General features: G+C 47.0%; 1 protein-coding gene across 4 annotated transcripts in view; it reads left to right on the top strand.

Annotated features, from left to right (window-relative positions):
* The window catches only part of LOC147729517 (rac GTPase-activating protein 1-like), a 390363-nt gene that overhangs the window by 222074 nt on the left and 140818 nt on the right, over positions 1-27471 (top strand). For all 4 annotated transcript variants that reach the window (XM_086954407.1, XM_086954409.1, XM_086954408.1 and 1 more), the window contains exons 11-12: positions 2519-2683; positions 4884-4979. In XM_086954407.1, coding sequence (XP_086810533.1) covers positions 2519-2683; positions 4884-4979 — 261 coding nt within the window. The remainder of the gene's footprint in view (positions 1-2518; positions 2684-4883; positions 4980-27471) is intronic.

The following is a 27471-nucleotide window of genomic DNA, read 5'->3' as shown; positions in this document are numbered from 1 at the left end:
GCCCCTGAAGTTCCCACGGCCCAGAAGGAGCAGACCTCGAGAAGGATACCCTGGAGCCTACCGGGGAACAGATCGCCGAACTGGGGGACCTGCATGAGCTGACCCATTGGCAGCAGGAAGGAGGCTCCTCCAGGGAGGAATTCTGCCGGGAGCAGAAAGAGTGCCCTTCGCTCATCGGTGGTAGCCAGTCCGGGGCACACTTCGTTTACTGGGAGAACGACCTTCTGTATTCAGAGCCTAAGGTTGCTGAACCTGGGCCAGCCCGTGCGCTGGTGGTAGGACATTTGGGGATGGACAAGACCTATGACAGGCTTGGCACCCACTTTTATTGGCCCCAAATGCACAGAAACTCAGAGGCTCACTGTAGATCATGTCAAACTTGCCAGGCAAGTGGGAAGAGTGGGAGGAAGCAGAAGACTCCGCTCCAGCACTTCCCTGTGGCCAGTACACCATTCCAGGGCTCAATGTATGAGTGCAAAACAGTCTGAGATTGCTGAGCTTGCATTTATTAATCCATGTACTCGTGCACAAATGACCCTGCTATGCAGTAGTACTGCATGTGAGTAAATCCACTTCAAGCCATTCAAGTGTGCACCTGCACGTATTCTCAAACTTAACTGTGATGCGTTTTACCCTCACAATGGTGGATTTACTCCAAGCACTTGTAAGGGCGGGCAAGGGAAAGAGGGCACCGAACAGTTGCTATGGGAGCAGGGTGTGGGGTTTCACAATGGTGGAAACCTTTTCCCTGTGGAACAAATGGCCAACTAATGCCACTGTACAAGCATGACCCACGCCCCCATGCCAGGAAGCTGTGTATGAAAGAGGGATCCAAACCAGCCTCCTTCTTAAAGCCCCACGCTCTCCTTGAACCTGGAAGAGAGTGCTCCGTAGAGAACTCGGAGAGCTGCAGTGAGAGCAGAGCTGGTGTCTACCTGACAGCCAGAGTCCCAGAGGTTAGGGGGCACCCCCTGAATGCACAACTTTCTGCTGGAGCAGCTAAGGGCCTGCCTGAAGAGGCAGACACGCCCGCGTGCGGGAAGAGGTCAGGAAGGCTGCTCGCCCTGCAGCGGGAGGGACTGTCCAGGAGGGGGGGACTGTCCAGGAGGGAGGGACTGTCCAGGAGGGAGGGACTGTCCGGGAGGGAGGGACTGTCCGGGAGGGAGGGACTGTCCGGGAGGGAGGGACTGTCCGGGAGGGAGGGACTGTCCGGGAGGGAGGGACTGTCCAGGATGGAGGGACTGTCCAGGATGGAGCGGCGATGCATGTTCTGGTCGGAAGAGCACCCAGAGGAAGCGGTCCAGCTTGACCGAGCGATGCACGAGTGACCCATGCAGAGAAGAGGTCACCGGCCTCTCTGCACAGTATATCAGAAGCAGCAAAATAGCCTTCACCACAGGGCCCTCTTGAGTCGGCGTGACACCCACCCTGCTGCGGCCTACGGGACTTTAAACTGGGAAGCCCCAAACTGGCCATGCCGGTGCATCTACCTTGACGCTGGATGATGTAGGGGGGCTGCAGGCCTCCACTCTTCCAGCTGCCCTTGGAGGGTCCTACACGAAGCTGTCACTGCAGAGAAGAAGCGCGCTCCACAGGGGTGAGAACACCCCCACTCCTGTGGGACAGCCCATATAGCCACTAGGCAACATTAGGAGACAGCGGGTCCTAGCTGGACGCGGGAGGAGAGCAAGACTGAGAAGTGTGGGGGTAAAACTGCTGCACCTGCTGGAGACTTTGTGGTACAAGAAGCCATCCTAAGAAGATGACCCGAGTAGCCTATAGCAGCTTTATTAACCCTAAAGAGGCTGCCCCTCAGCACAGTCCTTGCCTGTCCCCAGTCCTTGCCTGTCCCCTCACCCACTGAACGGTGATAACAGGATCTCCAACGTCAGAGGAAGACGAGGCCATTACCGAGGAGGGGAGAGAAGTGTAGAACCTCCTGATGAACACAACCCTGTATCCTGCAATGACTGGATTGTATAGTATTGAATTTTGCTCTGAGATCAAAAGTACTGTATATTTTTCTAAAAGACAAAAAGACTGGACTGTACCTGAAAGTTGAGTGTCGAGTTGTCCGCTCCCCGCACTGCCCCTTGGGAGCCCCTAGACTCCTTCCATCGCTACCCTGAGAGTCACGTGTGGGGCGGATTGTACTTGGCCCAGTTCAGAGCCACAGTAAGGTGAGCCCAGGACGCCAGCGGAAAACTAACCCAACCTCCATGGATGGGGCCAGTAGCTTCTGACTGCCCTGTGCCTCCCCAAAGCGAGCTGGACACCCACAGATTATATCACTCATCCGTGTAGAAACACTTGCCCAAATTAGTATTTATTTGTTTTTTGGTAATGTCTTGTATGTGGTATGATAACCCCTTTGTGTACCCGGAGCTCTCCACACGTACTCTGCTCTCTAAGAGACTTCGTGAAATCCCCGCTCAGAGTTTGCCCTCCCAAGGGCACTTCGCACCCACCACAATTTCTTGTAATGTAACATTTTCTAACTTCTTGTCTGCCTGAAAAGGTGATCCTTGCTGAGACGTGTGCAGCCTGCGGCAAGAGAACACGGTTTGGCAAAATGTGCCTGAAGTGCCGGGATTGTCGATTACTGGTTCACCCCGAGTGCAAGGATGCCTGCCCCAAGATCTGCGCCCCTGGCACCGTGATGACCCCGCTGAAGATAGGACAGGTGAGGTTCCCCCAAATTCATTTTCCCCATCAAACACAGTCCCTGGGACAGAAATTGTGTAAATTGTGTAAATTGTTTTATACACTCCCACATACAGTTATGTTCACTTTACAAGTGCAGCTCATTCACACCCCCTTGCACTGCTGCTGGACCTGCCCTAGGTAACACACCTAATAAATTATAGTGGAAAACATCCCCCTTTTTAGGTTTTGCTAAAGAACTGCTGTGAACCTATAGAGAACGTGCAGCGGCTATAACCCACCCATTGCTTACAGTGTGCTGGCTTTATGTGCTGGCTCTTTATTTGATGGCTTGCTTTCCTCTTCTTGCTTTTGTCCATCTCCTGGAGCATAACTTCATTGCCATCCTTTGGATTGGCTGACTTGTATCCTTCCACTGCTCACTTTTAAGGAACTACTTTTTGGTAAAGCACTCCGAGTGAGTGCATGTGTTTTCAAGCTCTTTTTCTCGTGTGCTGCTCTCCTGCCAAACTCTAGCCCGTCCCCTGCCTTCCCTCTGCTCTTTCCCTTGTTTGCTTCTCTCCCACCCCAGTGATGCAGTCTCCCTCTTGAGGTTCTTTCTTGCCCCCGTGTTGGTCTCACCCCGCTTGCTTCTCCCTCCACCCCACATGTTACTCTCTCCCCCTTGAGCTTCTCACCGACCACAGACCAGAGAGGGTCACAATAGAACCTATCCCCAGCTAGGGAATTTAAGAGAAGGAAAATGGAAGGGAAACTTTGTGGCTGAAAAGGGACCTTCCGTGTTGGGTTGGAGAGACCAATATGATACGACCTAATACTGTATCCAACAGCCCTGAAAGTAGGAGGAGAAGTCTGTGCTGTAGAAGTAGAATGTAAAGTCTGGATAGAGTTTCAGAAGGTGTTTACTGGAAAGACAAAGGATGGGTGGCTTCCATGATACAATTGTTTTGATGGAGAACGCCAGTCCAGTGGTCCATAGCATCAAGGCAAACCTGTGGTGGTAAGGTAAAATATTGTACCATAGTTGAAGAAAGTACGCAAGTCAGGAAGAATTGAACCTGTGGAGTCTTCGAATAGATTTCTCATATGCTGGTAGCCCAAAGGTTTATGGAATTTGAAGTGCGGACGGATCATAAACCACTCACCAACTTGTAAACCTCTAGTGGACTGGAGAAAGCTGGTCTGAGTATCACAAGACTGCCTATGTGGTTGCAAGGCTGCCGCTAGAGTATGTTATGCTCCACACGTATGTTATGCGCCACACCTCTTAGGGAGAGGTGTGGCGCCGCGGCCAGGGTGACTGACTCTGGACTCTGGGGATCACGGTTCGATCCCCGGCGCCAGCGGCAGATTAGTCCAGCACCATGTGACTCTGGGCAATAGCTTGCTTAATCTTCCCGACGGCCCCCAGCGCCTAGAGACCCTTACGGGTGATTGTGCGCTTTACAAATGTGGATTATTATTATTATTATTATTATGTTATGCACTGCGGCAAGGAGCAGAGTGGCAGATCACCGAAGCCGATTGTCCTTCCCATTAAAGGAAACTCCTCAGGATGATACGAAGACTGCCAGGTTGCGTTTATTGAAGCAGAAGGGTTGAAGTATGGACCAGAAAGAATGGTTTGAAGCATTGGAAAAGGAAGGTGGCTTACAAGACGTAAGGTGGCTTGTAAGTAAAGGGTGGTCCTAGAAAAGGAACGTATTATGCTACTAAATGCTTTTGGGAAGTGAGTGAGAACACCGGCTTTCTAAGAAGTGAGCATTAGAAGATTGTTCTACCATCCAGTTTAAGGAATAACATTTAGGCATGTGCCGTGAGAGTCATCTTGGCATTGTAAAAAAATTATCAAAACTTCCTACTGGTGGTCTGAACGCCTTGTGCTAGCATGGATTCCCCAAACCCAACCGTGCCAAAATCCCAATACATCATCACCTTCTCTCATCCGCACTCACCATTCCTAGCGCCAGCTCACACATGCAAGGATTAGCAAGTCACAGGACACCACAAAGGACAGCCGGCTTCTGGACTACTTACAGTGTGGTGAGGTTACAGCCTCAGGGGAGGACTTGGTGGGTTAGGGGGGCTCACTATAATTTTTGACCCAGGACTTACAAAACCCAGTGAGCGTCCCGTTGAACTCTCCTGATGCCGCCTGTGCCGATACATAAGCTGCTCGTGCTCACTGTCCGTGTAACTCTCTCTCTCTCACCCCCTAGTGGTCCCTGGCAGATTTTGCCCCAACCACAGCCCCCCAGATTCCTGCCCTGGTCATCCAGTGCGTGAACGAGATAGAGCTTCGAGGACTGAAGGAGGTGAGGAACCGCACACTCTTTGTTGTGTTACTTGTAGTTTGCATTGTCGTTTGTATAGTGCAGGTGGAATTGCCCATGAATTGTTTATGAAATGATTTCTGTGTGTGCTTTTATGATTGTTTTTAATGATCGAATAAAGCTTTTTTGAATTTGGATTTAGTGCAGGTGTGAGCTTGTCGTGGTCTTTCCTTGGCTTCTTTGCTGATCGGGGCGTATAGCCTCAACCAAAGATTGGGAGGCCTGGCAATCATTTTAATTCTGCTGGAGTAATCCGAGTAATGTCAGTAATTCCTCTTTGATGTGGGATTACCGATAATATCACAATCATGCCCACTCACATAATTAAGATTAATTTGGGATTTTAAACAAACCCGCAGAATGATTGAATGAATGAATGAATGATTTGTTTATTGTTTCGATTAATTAAAATAGTTACAAAGAGACAAGGCGGACTTTTCACTTTTTTAAATTATCAAACATGAGTAAAACTTGATTATTTCATTTAAAAAATCTGTTAATCATATCTACAATGTAATCCTCTCACTTAAATAAATCTAATAGTCACTGCAGTAAGCAGCGAACAGTGGTTAAAAGGAGTGGAAGACTGGGTCGAAACTGAGGTCTGCCTCTCGGCCTTGACTAAGTCCTTATTTAATAGTTCTTTCACATGATGTGCAAATTTCGCTAACCTTGCCAATTCCATTGAATCTCCAAATTAAAGAGAAATGTCATGGCGTCTATACAGGTGCGTAGACCATATTTTAAAAGCGAAGGTTTCAATAAAGTGCAACGTGCATGATTCAAACAGTGGCATACACAAACCAAGTGGGCTAAGGATTCCTCATGCTGATGGCACAGTCTACAAGTGGGGACTGCCTCTAATGTTTTCCAACTAATATTAGTGTCTCTTATCGGCAATACCATCACTCTACCTGCCAAAATTTGCTTCAAAGGTGTCTTATTCAAGATGAAATCAAGGTACGGCTGTGTCGATTTATCGGACTGCTAGAGGACTCTACTTCCTTCACATCACCTTGCTTGGATAGTAATCTGACTTGCTTTTTTAGAATGGTTTTTAAAATTCCGGGTTGATGAATAAAATCTTGCCAATTGGAAAAGTCAAGGTGCAATTCGGTGCAAGCAGTTAAAAGGCCGCTGGCCCATGAGATTGCCTTTTACAAAGATTCCCTTCAAAATTGCCTTCATTGAGTTTAGGGGGGGGCGGCGCAGACCCCTCGATAATGACGGACAATCGATGCCCAATGTTCAATACACTGAGACGTACCAAGGTGTTGAAAAATGAAAAATCTGTGTAAATGCGCTGCAGTTGGCACATTCCATGGTGTTAATTGATGCTGCGGGAAATGCTAGTTCCCCGTATGTAATTGAAGGGAGTAGCTTGGCTCTTATTACCTTTCTGATGGGTCCAGTTATTGAGCTGCTTAATTTGGAGTTCAATTTACATACGGCATACGTCACAGACTTGGCTTTTGATTCGATGGACGCAGTGTATGCTGTAGACTTCCCACTGCTCATAATCCAAACCCCCAGGTAGTTGTATTTGGTTTTTGTTGCTATTTTCAGGTTGCCCATTCTTTATTGTTTTTTAATTAGGTCTCGTCTGGCGTTGCAGCGCGCTTGCGCTACTCTCTCTGATATTCTCACACAATAGGAGCTCAGAGGGAAATATTCAGATCCAGGTACCCTCCACTCATATCATTATACTCACAAAACCTGGTCCTACTATGCCACAGGCAATTTCATTTATACTACCTCTTGTTGACTGGTTCGTGCGGTTATTCTTAACCTTACACCCACTCCAGGAGTTTACAACAGGGTATGCCGGTCTTTAAAATATCCTCATACAATCTGTGCGTGTCATTCCCTGTGTGTCTACAGTCCCTCCACTCAAGCTGTGCTTGTGCAGCCCCACGTGTGGATGCAGAGAGGGATAGGTCCGATAAATCAAAAAAGGTCAGAAAAAATGTGTGGACGATAGGAAGGTACCTCACGGGAGCAACCACCAGGGAACTGCTGACAGGTTCTCGTCAGTATGTTCCACTTCTCATCATTGGCTCCTTCCCATAAAAAAAACCAAAATAGAAAGTAGGAAAAGAAGGTCAGTTAACTCAGTAGTGTATGTCCCTACCACACCTATGTGCATCTACCCCCGCAAGTATCAACACCGCTAATCAGTGTGATACTGCATTAAAAATGGAATTAGAAAACCCACGCTATTCGGACACCTTTATTCTATGCTGGGTTTCTACTCCCACTAAAACCAACACTCTACCATTGTGCTTCGTTTTGTATTCTATGAAGCCAACATGTTTCATTGCCTGTCTAATTTCGTCGGCAACTTCTTCAGGGCAGGGGGTGTTTTCTCCACACACCGCCGGTCGCCGCCGACGTTTAAATCTGTAGACACACAAGACACCGACAGAAAGACAAAACAACATAAAAAACATAGTGACACACATAAGTAGGATGCCCATTTCCTCTAGATGTACATAAAATCCAACTGTCTCAGGGACATGTGCAGACCCATTACCTTCATATCTGTGCCTACTGGCATACCTGGGGTTCCTTGTGCCCCCCTATGTGGTACTGGTCCTCCTTTGGAATTTGTTTTTTGGTCGCTTCTCGTCGACCTGCAAACATGCATATACATAGTGAGTACCTTGTACCTCTACACTGTGTCATTCTTGCCCGTTTATTTAATTTGTGGGATTTATAGTTAAAATTGGCGCTTGCCAACATGTCTCGTGCCTCACTGTCACCGCGGCTCCCTAGTATTCTGGCCGTTATCGTTTCTCCACTTTCCAATACAACTGCGCTTGCCCTGAGTCACAATTACAACCCGCATTATTCCACCTCCTGTATGCTCCTTCGCATTTCTTAAAGTGCGGGTAAATAACCCCCACAGGTCTATGTATTATTTACTCGCTGGTCATGTGGCTCTGGATTACGGATCCCTCTCCTTACCGTCTTTCGCTGAAGACGTTTCTTCTACTCGGGGCTCCCGTTCCCGGTATCTCAAGCCTTGTTCTCGCCGGCTGTATTAATTGTTGGCGTGTGACGTAACGTGTCACATGACCTGTTACTGCCTAGCAGCCATCTTGGAATGGAGAGATCTTTCGTTCTACGATGCACCCTTCCTATGCTGTCTCCTCGTAGTGCATCTAATAGTGATTTCTCGGTTGTTGATTATTCATACGCTTTTGTCAACCTATATCGGTATCGAATTGGTGAGTTTCACTGTTTGGGAAAAGAAGATTAACATTATTATTATGTGGGATACTCTTCCTATATGTATTCTCAGTGAAAATGTAGTCCCGGAGTTAGTATCGCCGGTTGGGGATATATTGATTCTCTTATATGTGCCACCCCCTCTCCAAGCAGACATAACTCAGAGGGCCCTCCTATCAGTGCTCATTCATCTCGAAGATATCTTATTCCATTCAATAAGATCATTGAGTCCATCTTTATCTGCCCTCTCTTGATAGATCCAGCGAGCTTCCTTTGACATCAGCCTGGTTTCAATCGTCCTAGTGTCCCCCATGATTTTTTCTAGGATCACCCAGCATATGTCTTTAGGTTGGTGTTGCATCAATTTGAAATGCTGTACCAACTTAGTGGTTAATCGTCCTGCTCTCAACGTGCTAAGATGTTCCTGAATGCGGACCTTGGCCTTTCTAGTTGTTAGCCCAATGTAGTGGAGTCCGCACGAGCACGTGAGCCGATATGACATTAGCTGTGTTGCAGTTCGTCTGGCTTTTCAGATTCCATATCCTGCCATTCTCCAGTTGGACACTCTTCGTTTTTTCGGTGAGTTCGCACACTGAGCAGCATCCGCACGGGTGATGCCCAGCAACTGGTTGTGGTGCTAACCCTTCCTGTCTGGGTCGTGAATGCACCAGCCTATCCTTCAAATTTTGCGATCTTCGACAGGCAAACCTCGGTGGTGGCATCTTAAAACTGCTGGTGCTCACAAGGTGCCAGTGCTTTCTTAAGATCAAACGGATCTTGGAGGACAATGGATCGAAGGTCGTAACCACCGGTAAACATTCTCCTGTTTCCTTTGGTACTCTCTCAAGGAGACTTTCTCGTGGAGTGTTCTGAGCTCGCTTCCATGCAGATTTCACTACTCTTTTGGGGTACGCACGTGTCTCCAACCTCGCCATGAGTTCACTCGCTTCTTCCACATATTTTTCTTTGATACTGCAGTTCCGTCTGTACCGGAGGAATTGTCCTACCGGCAGATTATCACTGAGTGCGCGAGGATGGTATGAGTTATAGTGGAGCAATGAGTTTTTATCAGTCGGCTTCTTATGGACCTGTGTGGTAAGTTGATGATCCTGGGCTAGTATATCAAGGTCCAAGTATACTGCTGTCTCCCTATTATAATGCCAAGTAAATTTCAAACACGGGACCAGGTTATTCAGCCACTTGAGAAACTACTGCAATGTCGCCTCAGACCCAGTCCACACACAGAGGACATCATCAATAAATCGCTTCCAGAGACAAATGTTCTTCTGGTAAGGGTTCGATGGATGATGAATGTTGTGAGTCTCAAACTGTCCCACATAGATACACGCTAGACTGGGGGCAAATGTAGCCCCCATCGATGTACCAGATATTTGTAAATACAGTTGGTCTTTATACTGGAAAAAGTTTCTGGTAAGCGCTATCTCAATGCAGGACAAAAGATGGAGGTGCATCGAAGAACCACTCTCTCCCCTCAAGGGCCCGTGCTGCTGCCACCAGCGTGGCGTCCTGGGGTATGTTTTTATATAGTGATTTCAATATCGATTGTTACCAGAAATTGTTGGTCTGGGTCATATTCCATGTCCATCAGTATGTTCGACACATCGGCCGTGTCCTGTATGTAAGATGCTTGGGTGATGACACATTCCCTAAGGAAGAAATCAGCAAATTGAGATAGTGGCTCCAGTATTGACTGAATACCGAACACTATCGGTCTTCCTGGAGGTGGGGACTGGGCCTTGTGGATTTTTGGAACAACATAGAATGCAGGGATCCTGGGTTTTGGATTAATCAGGAAATCCATTTCCTTCGCAGTGATCCACTTTTTCTCTTTTGCCTCCACCACCACAGCTGTAATTATCGTGAGCAACTCTGCTGTTGGGTCACGCATTAGCAGTTGATAATTGTGGCGTGCCCCCAACAAGCGATTAATCTCTATTTCATAGTCTGTGGTATTGAGTACCACGACTGCCCCGCCTTTGTCGGCTGGCTTGATGGTAATGGAGGTGTTTTCCAAGGATTTAACTGCCAGCCATGCCGTTTTGCTCATATTAGAGTATTTCCGTTTGGATTCACTCAGCTCTAGTTGTTCAATGTCAGATAAGACTTTTTCTTCAAAGACAGCTATTTCTGGTCCTACAGTACTCATTACTGGACAGAACGTAGAGGGGCGGTGGAAATTTGTATTGAACACTGAAGGAGGGTCCTGTGGCTTGTCTGCGAAAAATTTCTTTAGTTTGATTTTTCTGAGAACTTCATGTATTTCACTTCGACACTTGAATCTATCATGTGCAGGAATGGGGACAAATCCCAGTCCTTTGTTTAGAACCTCATGCTCTATGGGTGTAAGGGCATAGTCAGACAGGTTGACAACAATGTCATTGTCATATGATGTTAGAACTGGGGTTGCTCCTATGGTCACCCCAAATTTTTGCTTTTTGCTTCACTGGTTTATGACTTAATGTGGCTGTGGGCCTGCTAATCAGACCCACAGCCTGCTGTTCTCTCTCTAAATTACTGCCAGTGCACTCTAGGTGCATTACGAATTGGATACTGGTTCACCTTATAGGCCCATGTAACAGTGTACCATAGGTACCCAGGGCATAGGTGCATCCAAGGCCTACCAGGGGCTGCAGCATGCATTGTGCCACCCCTAGCCTGGCCTCCATATTTGACACAACTGGCTGATCACTCAGCTGGGGTAAGTTGGTGTAATCACCTCTTGCTTAGATATAGTATCGCTATGCCTGACCTTAAACTGGACACATATGTTCCTATCAGCCACTCCTACGGAAGGCCTCATCAATCCTGGAGGCAGAGTGCTTGGAAATATGTGAGATGGTGCTCTAGCATGAGCTGAGCCTGTCTGCAGCTGTCGGGAACCACTCCTTAAGCTGTTCCGGGATATTGCCATACCATATACTCTTAAGTGCATTATAATCCTCGCGGTTATTTGCAATCTTTGGTTTGGCTTTATCAAAACATGTCGAGTAAGGTGTCATACGAATTGGAATACTATCCCCTCGACAGTTCTGTCGACGGGGATAGCATTCCACCCTTCTAGAGGGACACGACGTGTGTAGCCTTAACCCCGGTTAAAGTTAACCAGAGCCTCAACATCACAAAATGGATGCTGCCACCACAGACACAAGTCTGACCTCCTGCTGCTGGGAGTCCTTCCAGCGAGGGAGGCTTGGACAAAGGGTTTCCTGCCTTGGGAGGTGCGAGCACCACCCCAGACAGGGTTTTGTGTATTGGGTAGGACAGGGCTGAATAGATTGAGACATGCCCGGGGCACACAAGGTGTCCCCGTGCATAAGCCAGTCCAAACCGGTCCTGGGACTTTCCAGACCCAGGCCTGGCGAGGTGCTGGACAAAGGAAAGGGGGTGTAACCGCCCCCCTTCCTGGTCCCACCCAGAGGAGGGACCTAGTAGGTGATCCACCCCTCAGATTGGGAATAAGAGTGGGAGCAGTGCCATTGCACGGCAGATCATCCTGAAATCAACTTTAAACAAAGAAGAAGACTGGACTTCGACATTCTGCTGCACAGAAGACTGAAGAGAATCTCCCTTGTGGCCTAGCAGTGGCCACCCTGTGAACACAGGTACCAACCAGCGAATCGACGTCTGCTTTGCCGCCGCCTCCCGCCGGAGCCCGAGCCCAGAGCCTGACAAGACACAGACTCCCAGACTTTTCACAGCCCGATCCACAGTCCCTGCAAAGAAGGGACCCGTGGAGGCACCGAGAGACGTGGGACCGGACTTGGAAGACACGAAGAGCTGACAGCGCAGCACCAGAGGCATCCTCGACGTTGTGCTTTGGGGACTGAGAACCCCCACCACTGAGCAGCCCTTGCACCGAAGATCAGCCCCCCAACATCTCCACGATCTGCGTGGGGCCCTTTTGCATTGTGCCACTCGACGCGCCATCCCGGCCACTAGCCACGTGGTCAGCGGCCATCTTGGCGACGAAACCGAAGAACTACACAGCGAGTCTGGTTGCTCCAGACTTGCCCTCGCTCCTGTAAAAAGGAGCACCCGCTCTGACCTTGCTGGTCCGAGTACTAAGCCTTTTTCGACTCCTGTGGGGCTTGCATTAGCCAAGGCCTGTTTGCTCCGATCAAGTTGCAGACACCGCCAACAGCGAGAAGCCTGCGTGGGACAGCTTGTGACCGACTCCTGGACGTCCTTGACCCCCGGTGTCCACGTGGCTGCAGAGAGAAGCTACACCTCAACGCCTGTTTGCACCCGACATCGCCTGGTTCCAATCTGGTTCTACGGTAGTCACTGGCTAGTGACTTTGAACATTGTCCCCTCTGCTTTCAGGTCTTCACATCTTCAGATCCACCCTTGGATCCACCGGAACTCTTCACGTCGAGCCGCCTGCAGCATCTTCAGCTCCAAGCACCATCGACCAGCGTGACGAAACCCGACACTACTTTGACCCTGTGCACCCGCTTCCTGTGGGTGAGGTAACTCAGCTCCGCCGGTGTTCTTACACTGGTACACACCTCTAGGGCCTGTGTCTCAAGTTTCAGCTTTCTAGGTCACTCGGAAGGTTCCGAACTAACTAACTTTGTACTTTTTACGCACCATAGACTTTGCATTGGTGAGTGCGTGCACTTTAAACACTGCACCCGAGTCCTGCGGTCCTTTCCCAACTTAGTCCCTGCTAGTCTCGAATAGCTCCAGCAATTCCCAAGGCCCTAGGCCTGTTTCCTTTCAGTTTGGTATCTCTTATACCACTTTCTTAGTATATGGTTTAGGTGGCCCCTAGGGCTCATCCATATTGTGCAACTTTTGTGTATTTTAAACTGTCTTGTGTTTAACGCTTGTGCTTCTGTGCTCATAAAGAGTCCAGGGGATACTTTTAGTTAATAAATCAATATATATTTTCAATATATCTCTGTGTGGTGTCCTTTCATTTGGTATTCAAGGGGGTTGTGTATGGTAATACAGCTAGCTTCACATGCCTTTCAGAGTTTAGCCTAAGACTGCTTTGTCCACATTACCACTAGGATAACTGGTCTATAAGGTTGACTTACAACCAATCATCATAAGGGTTGCTTGGCATGGTACAAAGTGATCACTAGAATTAGTGAGCATTATATACCAGGCCAACTTCTCACACTTGTATCCCCTGCTCCTGGTGACCCGTAGGGAGAAAGTTTGCCATGTTGGATTCTGCCTGGCCCGCCCCCGACCTCTCGGTGCCTGGCCTCCCCCTCTCCCTCTTTCTGCCTGTTGCTGTCCTAAAAAAGACCTGAACAGTGCTCCTAGGTCCTCGTCACTTCTCCCTTGAGTGTTGAACCTAACCCGTCCTTGATTAGATGTGGATGGTTGAGCACTAGTGTAGTCTTCTTCACTGCTCGTATTGTCGAAGGTCCAGTTTTGTGGTGTCCTCCACAACCAGTCGCTGGGCATCACCCGTGTGGATGCTTCCCAGTGTGCAGACTCACCGAAAAAATGAAGAGTGTCCAACTGGAGAATGGCAGGATATGGAATCTGAAAAGCCTGACAAACTGCAACACAGCTAATGTCATATATCGGCTCACGTGCCTGTGCGGACTCCACTACATTGGGGTAACAACTAGAAAGGCCAAGGTCCGCATTCAGGAACATCTTAGCACGTTGAGAGCAGGACGATTAACCACTAAGTTGGTACAGCATTTCAAATTGATGCACACCAACCTAAAGACATACGCTGGGTGATCCTAGAAAAAATCATGGGGGACCCTAGGACGATTGAAACCAGGCTGATGTCAAAGGAAGCTCGCTGGATCTATCAAGAGAGGGCAGATAAAGATGGACTCAATGATCTTATTGAATGGAATAAGATATCTGTAAGATGAATGAGCACTGATAGGGGGGCCTCTGAGTTATGTCTGCTTGGAGGGGGGTGGCAAATATAGGAGAATCAATATATCCCCAACCGGCGATACTAACTCCGGACTACATTTTCACTGAGAATACATATAGGAAGAGGATCCCACATAATAATAATTTTAATCTGCTTTTCCCAAACAGTGAAACACACCAATTCGATACCGATATAGGTTGACAAAAGCGTATGAATAATCAACAACCGAGAAATCACTATTAGATACACTACGAGGAGACGGCATAGGAAGGGTGCATGGTAGAACGAAAGATCTCCCCATTCCAAGATGGCCGCCACGCAGTAACAGGTCATGTGACACGTTACGTCACACGCCAACAATTATTACAGCCGGCGAGAACAAGGCTCGAGATAGCGGGAACAAGAGCCCCGAGTAGAAGAAACGTCTTCAGCGAAAGACGGTAAGGAGAGGGATCCGTAATCCAGAGCCACATGACCAGCGAGTAAATACATAGACCTGTGGGGGTTATTTACCCGCACTTTAAGAAATGCGAAGGAGCATACGGGAGATGGAATAATGCGGGTCGTAATTGTGACTCAGGGCAAGCGCAGTTGTATTGGAAAGTGGAGAAACGATAACTGCCACAATACTAGGGAGCCGCGGTGACAGTGAGGCACGAGACATGTTGGCAAGCGCCAATTTTAACTATAAATCTCACAAATTAAATAAACGGGCAAGAATGACACAGTGTAGAGATACAAGGTACTCACTATGTATATGCAGGTTTGCAGGTCGACGAGAAGCGACCAAAAAACAAATTCCAAAGGAGGACCAGTACCACATAGGGGGCACGAGGAACCCTAGGCATGCCAGTAGGCACAGAGATGAAGGTAATGGGTCTGCACATGTCCCTGAGACAGTTGAATTTTATGTACATCTAGAGGAAATGGGCATCCTACTTATGTGTGTCACTATGTTTTTTATGTTGTTTTGTCTTTCTGTCGGTGTCTTTTGTGTCTACAGATTTAAACGCCCGCGGCGACCGGCGGTGTGTGGAGAAAACACCCCCAGCCCTGAAGAAGTTGCCTCCGAAAGTATACAGGCAATGAAAAATGTTGGCTTCATAGGATACAAAACTAAGCACAACGGTAGAGTGTTGGTTTTAGTGGGAGTAGAAACCCAGCATAGAATAAAGGTGTCCGAATAGCTAGGGTTTTCTAACTCCATTTTTAATGCAGTATCACACTGATTCGCGGTGTTGATACTTGCGGCGGTAGATGCAAATAGGTGTGGTAGGGACATACACTACTGAGTTAACTGACCATCTTTTCCTACTTTCTATTTTGTTTATTTTTGATGGGAAGGAGCCAATGATGAGAAGTGGAACATACTGACGAGAACCTGTCAGCAGTTCCCTGGTGGTTGCTCCCGTGAGTTACCTTCCTATCGTCCACACATTTTTTCTGACCTTTTTTGATTTATCTGACCTATCCCTCTCTGCATCCACACGTGGGGCTGCACAAGCACAGCTTGAGTGGAGGGACTGTAGACACACAGGGAATGACACGCACAGATTGTATGAGGATATTTTAAAGACCGGCATACCCTGTTGTAAACTCCTGGAGTGGGTGTAAGGTTAAGAATAACCGCACGAACCAGTCAACAAGAGGTAGTATAAATGAAATTGCCTGTGGCATAGTAGGACCAGGTTTTGTGAGTATAATGCTACTCTCTCTGCGACAGCTAATGTGATCAGGAGATTTCAGAAGAGAACTTGAAGCCCTGCCCATCACTTTCATTGGGTCGCTTCCGCGTTTATGCTAAACGCTGGTTTTCCATTGAAAAGGATGCTTCTTAGTTACCGCCCTGTCTCCCTTTTGGACGGTCCATCCTGACTGGGTCGTCAGCTTCACGGCTGTCTTGAAGGCATTTCTTATCTCAAGGGGGCGTGTAAGTGTAAACACATCTGTTTCACTTAGCCCAATGTTTACTTTTGCATCGCGCTTTCACTTAAAGTGAAAGCGCAATGCAAATATAAACAACCGGCAGCCTTTCCTCAATAGCTAGTGCTTTTTTTTTTATTCTGCAGGAAGCTCTGGTCTGTGTGCCGTATTATAAATCTACGGCGGAATCTCCCTGTGTTTGTTGTTTCAGTCGCTGTAAGATCTGAAAGAGGCTCCCCTACAACCCTTTGATTGTGTGTCTTGTGCCATTACTGTGAGCTGTGAAGGAACCCCCGTCTCTGCCTTGTGTTGGGTATCCTCGGCTGGAGCTTCGCCTCATTCTAACCCCCTGTGTCTGTATTGTGTACAGTAAGCTCTGCAGGAAACTCCCCTGCATGCCTTATAATACTGCCATTGAATAAGAATCTCCCTTTGACCCCTGTGCATGCAAGTTCACCTGTGTGCCTCGTGTTAGTCAGCACAGAGAGGAGCTCGCCCTTAAGTGTCTGTAGGTCTTGTGGTACTGCAATCTCAGTAGCAGTGCCCTCTAGCCCCGGTGTGACTGCATAAATCCTCTATTCCCCGGGTCTCCGCAAGCACTAACGCAAAGGCTGATAGAGCCCCCCTTGAGATTGCCAAAGCGGGCGGTCATTTATGAACCGCCTCTCTGCGGGCATCAGGGCCATTTGTTTCCAGGATGTCAAAGATAAAACTAAAGCTTAATAAGCCAGATCTGTGGAGGGTGTACCAGTCCCCTCCCTGTGAAACACATCCTTCTGCTGCGAAGAGTTCCCAGCAGCAATCTTGGAGCCCTTTCAGGCATCTACTGAAGTTCAAGCAGCCACCATGCTTGGCAAGAGACGGGGGAGGGTGCTCTGGAATTCATTTCCTATCCGCAGAGCTCTTTGATATTGGGGGCCTTTATGAACACAAAGGGAACTGTGAAGCATTTGTTCCGACTGGGCTTGAATTTGACATCCCCTCTCTCTCATTTGCCTCCCCACCCCCATTTGCCTCCCCCTCATTTGCCTCCCCCTCCTCCAAGTTCCCTGCACACACCCGCAGCACTCCATCTACCATTCCTTAAACTAGATTACTTGATACTTGATGTAGGTTCAGCTGCTCAGTAACCACTGGGCTTTAAGACGGCCTCAAAGTGTAGTGTAGTTCCTATTTTCCCAATAGGCTCTGCGCATTGGAATAACATAAACAATAGTTTAGACGTAGGACTGAGGTCGACTAGGTCTCTATTGAATATGTTAGACTTAATTTAGGTTTGCCAGCTAGCTCAGAGGTCACTGGAAACTTTCTCGAATGAACAGGGAGGAGTGAACTTCCCTGATTAGACCAGAAGGGATTCCGCTTCTGACCACCGCATAAACATGACTACTTTGCTCCCCCAGAATAAGGAGTATATCTCCAGAGTCGTGTGAAAACAATAGATAGTTATTTCACTCAGTCAATCGTGCATACTTAGTTTCACCAGAGTGCAGAGAAATAGAGAGACGGGCGTTTTCAATAAAAGCTGGACCAGATCCGGACTCTGAACATCCCCACAACACCCCCGCCATTTCCCCTTGTCCTTGGTCAGATCATTCTTTCATTTCATTTTTCCTTGCCCTAGCCCCTGAGGCTAAACCCCTGCTCCCTAAGAACATCTGGGTCAGGAAATGGGGCAAAGCCGATATGCCGTCCCTCTGCTCGTCTCATGAGCAGTCTTCTTTCTCATGCAAGAGAAATGAATTGCCACAATTGCAATACTTGTTATAAAGTAAAGTGCGTACAGTAAAAGGAGTATTATGAAATAATACTGTAAAAGCATTGATATGGTTTCTGAGCCATATGATACTTAAAAGGTATAAAATATATACAGTTACATACAATTATAAAAGTTTGACTAAACGTACTCAACTGATGTTTCTGAAAACGCCTACCCCAGTGTACCTAACCTAAGCCTAGTACGTGGGAAGGAGTAAAGGAGTTTTTAAGTTAGTTTTGCCAAGAATCTGACTCAAGAATTTTCTACGGATCTAATCAGCTCCGTACCTTGGTTTTAGAATTAAGGCGGTCTTGTATCTCGCTTTTAGGACTTGATCTCCCAGTAACCCGCAAGGGTGACTGGAAACACTGGAGCTGGATTTTCTCGGCAGGAGAAAGACAGCGTCTTTCTAAGTGCGTCAAATGGGAGGGATGGCTTCCTTTGGCACTCGCATCAGCTGGGCTTCGGATAAGTAGATAGCCACTCTGCTCGAAACCACTGTGTGTTACTTAAGGCAAACGTTTGTACATTTATACCTGGAAGGTGCCGAGTTTGACGTAAGGTTGGACATAAGACGTCAATAAAGGTTCAAGGCGGACTCCCTGCCCAATGTTCTAGCTGCATTGCCCCCCTCATACTCTGCCATTCGAGCGGACCGTCCGGAGGGCAGGAGGGGCGGTGGAGTGGCCCTGATAGCTCGCACTGACCTTCACTTTCAGATCCTTCCCTTCCCTCCCATTCCTGAAGTAGACTATCTGGTAACACGATCGACCTCCTTTCAGACCCCTCTGACCTCTGTTCTTATCTACCGCCCCCCCCCCCCATTCCACTCCTTCTTTTGTCTCCAGCCTCCAAGATCTCCTGGCCACACTGGCGATAAATAATTCGTCAGTGTTAGTCCTAGGGGACCTCAACTTCTGGCCAAATGATCCCGCTGAAAGCTCCCTTTCCAAGGAGTTCACTGATCTTATGATCAGTCTTAATTTTATACCTCACATTCACAGTTCCACTCACATACAGGGTCACACGCTGGACCAGATCTGGACTCTAAACATCCCCACAACACCCCCGCCATTTCCCCTTGTCCTTGGTCAGATCATTCTTTCATTTCATTTTTCCTTGCCGTAGCCCCTGAGGCTAAACCCCTGCTCCCTAAGAACATCTGGGTCAGGAAATGGGGCAAAGCCGATATGCCGTCCCTCTGCTCGTCTTTGGCTAAAACCAGCCCTGACCTCTCAGGCCTTGCAGCCCCAGCTCAGCTGGCCACCATCAACAACAACTGACTCAAGCGGGTGACGAATTCGCTCCCCTGAGACGAATTACGCTCAAGCGGGCTCACGCAGCCAACCGATGGTTCACCTCAGATCTTAAGGTGAAGAAATTGGACGCACGGAGACCCGAGCGAGCATGGAGAAGAGCGTACTGTCCTGTGTTAAAAACCACCCACCTATCTGTCCTTCAGATTTACAAAAAAGGCATCCTTGACGCCAAAACTGAGTTCTTTTCTAGCAGTATACTGGCAGCGGAGTCCCAGTCGAAAGAAATCTTTGCCACTGTGCATGAACTGGCCTCATCTGACAGAGCTACGGCTATGATTCCTCCCTCCCAATTCCTCCAACTTGCTCAATGAGTTCTTCATTGAGAAGGTCGCAAATATTAAAACCAACATCCCTCCCCCATCATCTACATTCACTAATCCCTCCCCCCCTTCCACTGTCTCCAAACTAACCAATATTCCCCTCTTGACCAAGGACACACTCCTCCCACTTCTCCAACGGGTGAAGTCGGGCTCCCCCTTGGATTTTGGCCCCGCTCACATCCTTAGAGAAATCTTTCTAGCTTGTCCTACCCCACCCCTCACACTCCTTAATGATTCACTTAGTAATGGTGTTGTTCCTAGTCTCCATAAATCCGCGGTCGTCATCCCAATCCTAAAAAAGGCTGGCGCCGATCCCTCATCCCCTTCTAACTATCGCCCCATTTCTCTTCTGCCATATTTGGGAAAGGTTTTAGAAACCCATGTCACCAGCACCCTGAGCACCCACGGGGAGACTAATCCCTGCCTCTCCCCTTGTCAGGCGGGCTTTCGGCCCCTCCACTCCACGGAGAAGGTGGTAATCTCAGTGATGGATGGGCTACGTGAAGGCATCGACACCAACCTCTCGCAAGCCCTCATCCTCTTAGATCTGTCCGCCGCTTTTGACACGGTGGACTATTCCATCCTCCTCACCCGTGTCAAGGCGGCGGATATAGAGGGCCTAGCCTTCTCATGGCTCGAGTCCTTCCTGAGCGAGAGGGCTCAGGCGGTCCACCTCGCCGGCTTCACTGCTGCTTCCCGTAAGGTGGAATGTGGTGTCCCCCAAGGCTCTTCACTTTCCCCCCTTTTGTTTAATTTATACATCTACCCCCTCATTTTTATGTTGCAGCAGCTCGAGGTCACGGTGTTCAATTACGCCGATGACCTCCAGCTAATTTTCAACCTCTCCCATTCCCCCTCATCCGGCCAGAATGTTCAAACAGTTATGCTGTTCATTCAGGATTGGATGAACTGCAACCACCTCAAACTCAATCCGAACAAGACAGAGTTGGTCTTGACCGGAGGTGGTTGCAGTCCCTGGTCTCCCTCCTATTGGCCCCCATCACTTGGTGTTCCCCCCACTCTCGGTCCCCAAAGTTAAAACTCTCGGGATTTTTCTCAATTCACAACTTTCTGTTCACTCCCAAGTCAGTTCTGTGGTGTCCTCCTGTTTCTTCTCCCTTAGGACTATCAGGAAGATCTCCCGTTTCTTTTCCCTCCTGGCATTAAGTCATTGTGATGGCAATGGTGCTCTCACGCCTTGATTATGGTAACATAATCTACAATGGCTCGCCGGCCTACGCTATCCACCGCCTGCAACTAGTGCAGAATCAGGCTGCTCGCCTGATCTATGGCCTGCCTAAATTTCACCGCGCTACCCCTTTGCTACAGGCACTACACTGGTTGCCTGTGAAAGAGCGAGCTTTATTCAAACTTGGCTGCCTCACCTATCAGGCCACGATGGGCACCGCCCCTGAGCTTATATGCTCAGCCATCAAGCCCTACCTGCCGGGTAGAGAACTCTGTTCCTCCCATATGGCACTCCTGGTCACCCCCCGTTTCAAAAAGAAGAAAGCTGGAGGTGCAAAATTTGCGGTCCTTGCCCCAGCTTTCTGGAACTCTCTCCCTGTGCGTCTCCGCACTTTACCTTCCTATATAGAGTTCCGAAAAAACCTCAAAACCTTCCTTTTTTCCCGAGCTTTCGCTGCCTGGTCTCCTCATGCTGCTGTTGCTGGTCGTAACCTGAAAAGCGCCATGAAACCGCTCGGTAAAAGTGCGCTCAATAAATGTTTTTAAATTCAAATTCAGTAAAAGAAGTCACTAAGAACTGGCCGTTCTTTCTGACTCGCAGGAGTTCTTGGACAAATCAAAACAAAACCATGGGGAATTCCCAGGTTTCTGGAGGTTTGGTTTGTTGAAAGAACTCGTTGTACTTTCTAGGAGTCTAAGGAAGTAGCCTTGCCGTATTTGGTTTGCATTGGCTATTACTAAATATGGATATGATTCTTATGCCTTTATAAGGGTATGATTTGTTATAATCACACAGGGCATAAATCGGGAATATTTAATTAGGGTCCTAGATACGATCACAACACCCACTCCACTTATAATGTCCATCATTACTAAATACTAAGCAATATATAAACATATAGGTATGCATGTGTTTCCCAGCCCACCCCAAAATACATTGAATGCATTTGAAATGGTATAGATACACGAAAATGAGTATTATACTGTACGCTTTCAAGCAGTGGTATCATTCAGACAATGCAAATATAAATATCAACTGAATGAATTGCGAAAATTACATTTATGAAATGGCTCTTAATACAGAAGAGAAGGTCGAGACCATTTCATCACATATTTATAGAAGATTGTACATGTGCTAGAGGCTGATTCAAAATATTGTCTCTAGAGTCTCTAGGAATAGAAACTCTGTTCTCTAAGAATAGTTCTACTTTAAGCAGAGTACCTTGTGCAAAAAAAAAGTAAATATTTTGAAAGTTGAAAAATAATTTTGTTTTCAAGGGAAAAATTAGTTCCAAGTGTTTTCAGCAGTGTTTATAAAAACTGAAGGCCGAATTCAGAGTTCAGGAAAAGCTGTGTGCTCGCTATTTCGATTGTTATTCTCATTGTTAGGAGAGACCATTACCTCAGATAGGCCAGCAAAAAACGCGTCTACCACAGTAGGTGAAAGTTGGGCCAACTCCGAAAAAGTTTAAATAGTGCATATATGCCATGCATTGCCATCATCGGTGTCTAGATAAGCAATGTTCACAGAGGGTTGTACCTGTGTGCTGCCGCTTTCATCTCGAACTTCACTGCCACCTAATCGTAATGGTGAAGTCAACGAATGCCGTCATCAGAATCGGTAGCCGCTGGGGACAACACGTTGCATGAGTCGTTACTGACAAAGCAAAGCGTCGATATCCATTGGTACTGCTGATGGTAGTGTAAGACAGACTTCCAACACGCATTCTTCTCTGCATAGCAGACATCGAAGCACAGGTAAGATGCAATTTTGCCAGATCGGTCTGAATGAAAGAAACCAAGTAGTATTCAGATCGCTTCGCCGGGCCAATCCGAGGACCTTAGTGATACGGTCTCAGTATCGTATTGCTAGGATCATTTCTTACATCGTAGCCTGAGTTTTGTCTGTGACTTGGCTTGCCATATCGGAGCTGAAGGAACAAAAATAAAATTCCTGCTACGAGTCCCAAAATAAGAGGCAGGCCACCGAAAAGAGAATGCACAAAATTCGGGAAGATGCCCAGAACAGTTTCAAAAGGTGTTAACAGTCCTGAAAAAATTGTCTTAAATACATGTGTGATGCCACTGGTATCTGACATGTTTAAAATTTGGCTTAACATTTCTACGAAATGCATGGGGCAGTTTGTCAATATTAGGGTATGTATCTCTGCCGCTGTCCTTGCAGCTTGCAGGTCATACGTCTCTTTGGACGAGGTTAAAGGCACAGTTGTCTGTAAAAGAATAGATTTCATTCTGCTTAAAGTATCAATTCGAATAGAGATATTCACAGAAGGCCATAATGCCACCTCCATGTCTGGATTGCTGTTTGGATACTATACTTGCATACAACAAATGTCCCTGGAAGTAATGCTCATGAGATAGGGTTTTCCTGGCATCATGCCACAACAGCTGTGGTCCCTTAATATAACTTAGCTACCGTTGGAAAGTTGGCTGAAAAAAGGGCTCTATCTGTGTAGCTGGGGTGCCGTGCAGATGACATGAAAGGTTGTTTGATGAACCTTTGCAAGATCCATGCAAGTTTATACCTTGGCATAGGAGTGTACCGCTCAGTGATGTTTTACAATTATTACCACTAAAAAATACCTCTTTCTTTCTCCCACTCCAACATCTATGTGTATAAGGTAAATTCCAGGTTGATTTGATGTATTTGTTACCCAACCTTTCATAGAAATTTTCCAAATTGTGAAAAAACTTATCAAACCTCTATCTAGCCTGCACGAGACAAAATCAACAGCCCACTGTAATGACGTAGCAGAATTTTTCCACCAAAAAGTCAATAAAATCTACTCGTCCTTTCCCCCCCTTGCTACCGCCCCTTTAGCTTGGGCCAATACAATTATGGTACACCCCCCACTAGAGCCTCCACCCATACTGGACCACTTCCCCCTTCTAGATCTTGTATCCCTAGAGTCCGTGGCTCGGAAAGTAAAATCTGGATCCCTTGACGATCCGGCCACGCCAGATATCATAATGTCAGCATCCCAGATCACATTGCCAACCATAATGGACCTCCTGAACATATCCATCACCTCCGGCACTGTCCCTCCTGTCTGGAAACGGGCCATGGTCCGAGCCCTGTTAAAGAAACCCATTCTGGATCCCTCAGATTTTAGCAATTACCAGCCTAACACCCTGTTCGCCTAGGTGAGTAAAATCCTGGAGAGATGCATCAACCTCCAACTGGTGAATTTCTTAGAAAACAACCAACTGTTAGACCCCACCTAGACGGGTTTTAGACCCAAACACAGAACTGAGTCCGCCCTCCTTATAGTCACAGAGAAATCAAGAAAAATCCTAGATCAAGGAGGATCAGTGGCAGTGATCCTCCTCGACCTTAGCGCGGCATTCGACACGGTCTGCCACGACATCCTGCTGAACCGTCTGTCTAGTGTCGGAATCAAGGATAAAGCCTGGCTTTGGCTCAAGTCCTTCCTGAAGGACAGATCCTTTCAAGTCTTCGATGGTGAGTCAGTGTCCACTAGCAGACCATTGAGGTGTGGGGTTCCACAAGGCTTCTCTTTAAGCCCTGCGCTTTTCAACATCTATATGAGGCCACTGGCTGAGGTTGTCCGTCCATTTGGGGTTAAGATCATTTCTTACGCGGACGACACCCAGAAGGTGGTCTAATTGGTGCAGGAGGCCGACATGCCAATGTCAGGCGGGCTTAGAAAGTGTTTAGAGGAGGTAAAGAGCTGGATGTCCTCATCACCCCTCAAACTAAATGGGGACAAAACGGAGCTGATGCTCCTAGGCCCCTCTAACCCCAGTTTCTTCAACTGTCTAGGCACCCCTCCAGCACCCAAGGATAACATCAAGAGCCTCGGGGTGTGGCTGGATAGATCCCTTTCATTTAACATCCAGGCCACAAAACTCTCGACGACCTGCTTTGCTTTGGCCTTCTCAGGATGCTAAAGAAAATTCTCCCCCTTCTACCCATGGAGGCTAAGCAGGTAGCCATCCAGGGTTTGATACAGTCCCGCCTAGACTTTAACAACGTCCTCTACCTTGGTGCTCCAGAATACACCTTGCGTAGACTTCAGAACTGTGCGGCTTGCACACTGCTACAGCTTCCACGCATACAATCCGCCAAAGCTGGTCTGATCAGCCTACATTGGCTGTCAGTGCGTCAGAATCCTCTTCAAGGCCATGTGCATTGCCCACCAGGCCTTTTGGGACACAGGTCCTATGATCACCCGTGACCTAGTCATCCACTATCAACCCAGCATAAGTCTTCGCTCGAGCCAGGCCTTCATGGCTACTGCTCCAAGAACAAAAAATACTAGGTCGGGCGGCAGGACGTTCACCTACAATGCCTCCAAGACCTGGAATACACTCCCCCTTCATCTTAGAGCCAACCCCAACCTTTCTTCATTCCGCAAACAGTTGAAAGACATTCCTATTCAACCTCCCTCAGTAATTCTCTGCTAGCATTTCTGCCAGGCCACCTTTGTTGGTTCCCAGCGCTTGGACGCCCCGGGCAGCAATCACGCTCTATAAGTCTACTTTTCATTTCATTTCATACAGGCCTGCTGGTATATACTTTTGGCAGTATTGAAACTGAAAAGTTGTTATTGGGATTGTAATGGTGCCATGTATTATCCATTCAATGACAGGTCTTTCTGACATTGTCAATGGTAATCTCTCAAGTTTTTCAATGCTCAGCACCGTATAGTCTGCTCCTTTTTGTGCCAACGAGATTTGTCTATCAGTAAGGTTAAGGATGGAAAATAATGACGTTATGTTGATTAGACGCCATGGCACGTGACCTGAACGGAGGTTGTGTAACGTCCAGCCTAGCTGTACAATAGAACGCAATTGGGACTGACCATGTTGTAACATTATCATATCCTGTTCTATTATATCACTAGCAGATGATACAATGCTGTCCAGTGAATAGATTCTGGAGGACAGAGTCGTTAACCCATTGTCCACTACAGAAAGTGTTTTTTTCCAAATTAATACGATCAATTTCTCGTATTTTTTCAGCAGTTTCAATTTGATTTAATTTCCAAGCTTCATTGTGAGCTGCGTATATACCGGCGTATATGAAACGTTTTTGCCAGTGTTTGTGAGGTTCCAGTATGAAATCTCCCAAGTCAGCACCGTCTTTAAGTAAAGTTAAGTGTTGCTTGATTTCGGTAAGTGTGGATCTCTGTAGCCAGTCGAGGCATAGGTTTCCTACACTGTATGTTGTCACTATCCCTGGATGTTGTCTCTGGGAATATCTTGGGTCTGGCCTGGTCTGTTTGAACCCCTGTACTTTGTTCAGGAATCTATCTTGACAGTTATTTGTGTCTATGGGCCAGATCAACCATTTGTTCCAATCATGAAGTGTTCTGTTTTAAAATATAGGCCACGTCTAACCCCTCATCTGTAGTGGTGTTTCTATCAGGCATTGGCTTTGGTATAGACGGGTTGTTTAAATCTTTTATCTTGGCTAAACTAAGACAGGTTGTTTGTTGAATTGTCATTCAGGAACATAATTTGTTCTGGGACCATGCAGGCTCTGAACAATGCTTCTAAACCTTGTACCTGCCATTCTTTTGTACCCCAGATGGTTTTTGTCTCAATGTTTTTCCAAAATTCAAAACCAAATGTAGAGTTTTTTCATAACATTTCTCAGAATAAATCAGTGTAGTATTTGTCAACATGTTTTTCACTCCTGTCTTATTTAACATTTTGAAATAGAATGTTTCAGGATTAGTGACATTAAACCCCGAGAAGTATGGGAATTTCTCATAAAATGTTTTTGAGCTGCCTTTTGGCGGGGTTGAACAATGTTCCCATTGATTAGAACTGAAAATATTTCTAGGATTTGCAGATTTATGCAGATAATGATGCCCAAAGTGGTTGAAACAGTACATTTCCTCATAATTCAACGAACCCTGTAAATAATCATGTTCTGTAAATTTTGCTGACATTTCTAAATCTGACATCATATTGTTAATATTTTCAAATTCCCAATCATCAGAGAAAGTACCAGGTGATACAAAGTCACTTAAAGAAATCTTAAATTGGTGTGGATATTTCAAGAGCTCAACCGGGCATAGATTTCATAGTCAGTTTTGTCCCATGCTATACCACCAGTTATAGGGATGGCTGTGATGTTCACTGATGACAGTTCTCTTTTTTCGATGTGTGATGATCTGTGTGGTTTCAGGACCAAGTTGATGTTCTGACTTGCTGTGTCCATTGTTCTATATTTTCCATCAATAAATCTACCCAAACTTAAAACCAAGATGAGCCATAGAAGGAGGAAAAGTACACCTAACACAATCCATAATTTAATCCATTGTGAAGTTAGATATGTTTCTCTGAGTTGATGAAAGAGTTCTGTGATTTTTTCTTTGAATGTTTTTGTTGCTGGCTTGTCTCCATGTTCACTTGGATCATCGGAAAAGTCATCGAAGATGATAAAGTAGCCAGATGCTGTTCTATCAATTGGTGGGATTGCTTCCGGATTTCCATTGATCTTTGCATTTTCTTTTGTTACATTTGTGTAGTCCGAGGCTACATCGTTGTAGACTGGAGTTTCTTGATGAACTGTTGCAATTTGGGTTTCAAGAGGCACAAGTTCCATGGCTTTGTTGCATAGTCCTTTTTTAATCACTGCAGGTTTGTCAAATGTGATTAGTCTCTGTTTGAACCTCTTGGATTGTAGCAAGATTTGGTCTTCTGCTATTTCTTGGGAGTCCACTGGGCCTACTACTTATTATTGGCCACATGGTTGTGGTTTCACCAGGTCGATTGATACAACTCGGTTCTCCTTTTTTCCAGCAAGGGGCGGTAGTACAACTGATCTTGTTCGGCTGACAGCTAAGTCAGGTACTGCTTT

Source organism: Lissotriton vulgaris, chromosome 2_1 (assembly GCF_964263255.1).
Source record: "Lissotriton vulgaris chromosome 2_1, aLisVul1.2, whole genome shotgun sequence".
Lineage (NCBI taxonomy): Eukaryota > Metazoa > Chordata > Amphibia > Caudata > Salamandridae > Lissotriton > Lissotriton vulgaris.
This window is presented reverse-complemented; position numbering and strand designations above follow the sequence as displayed.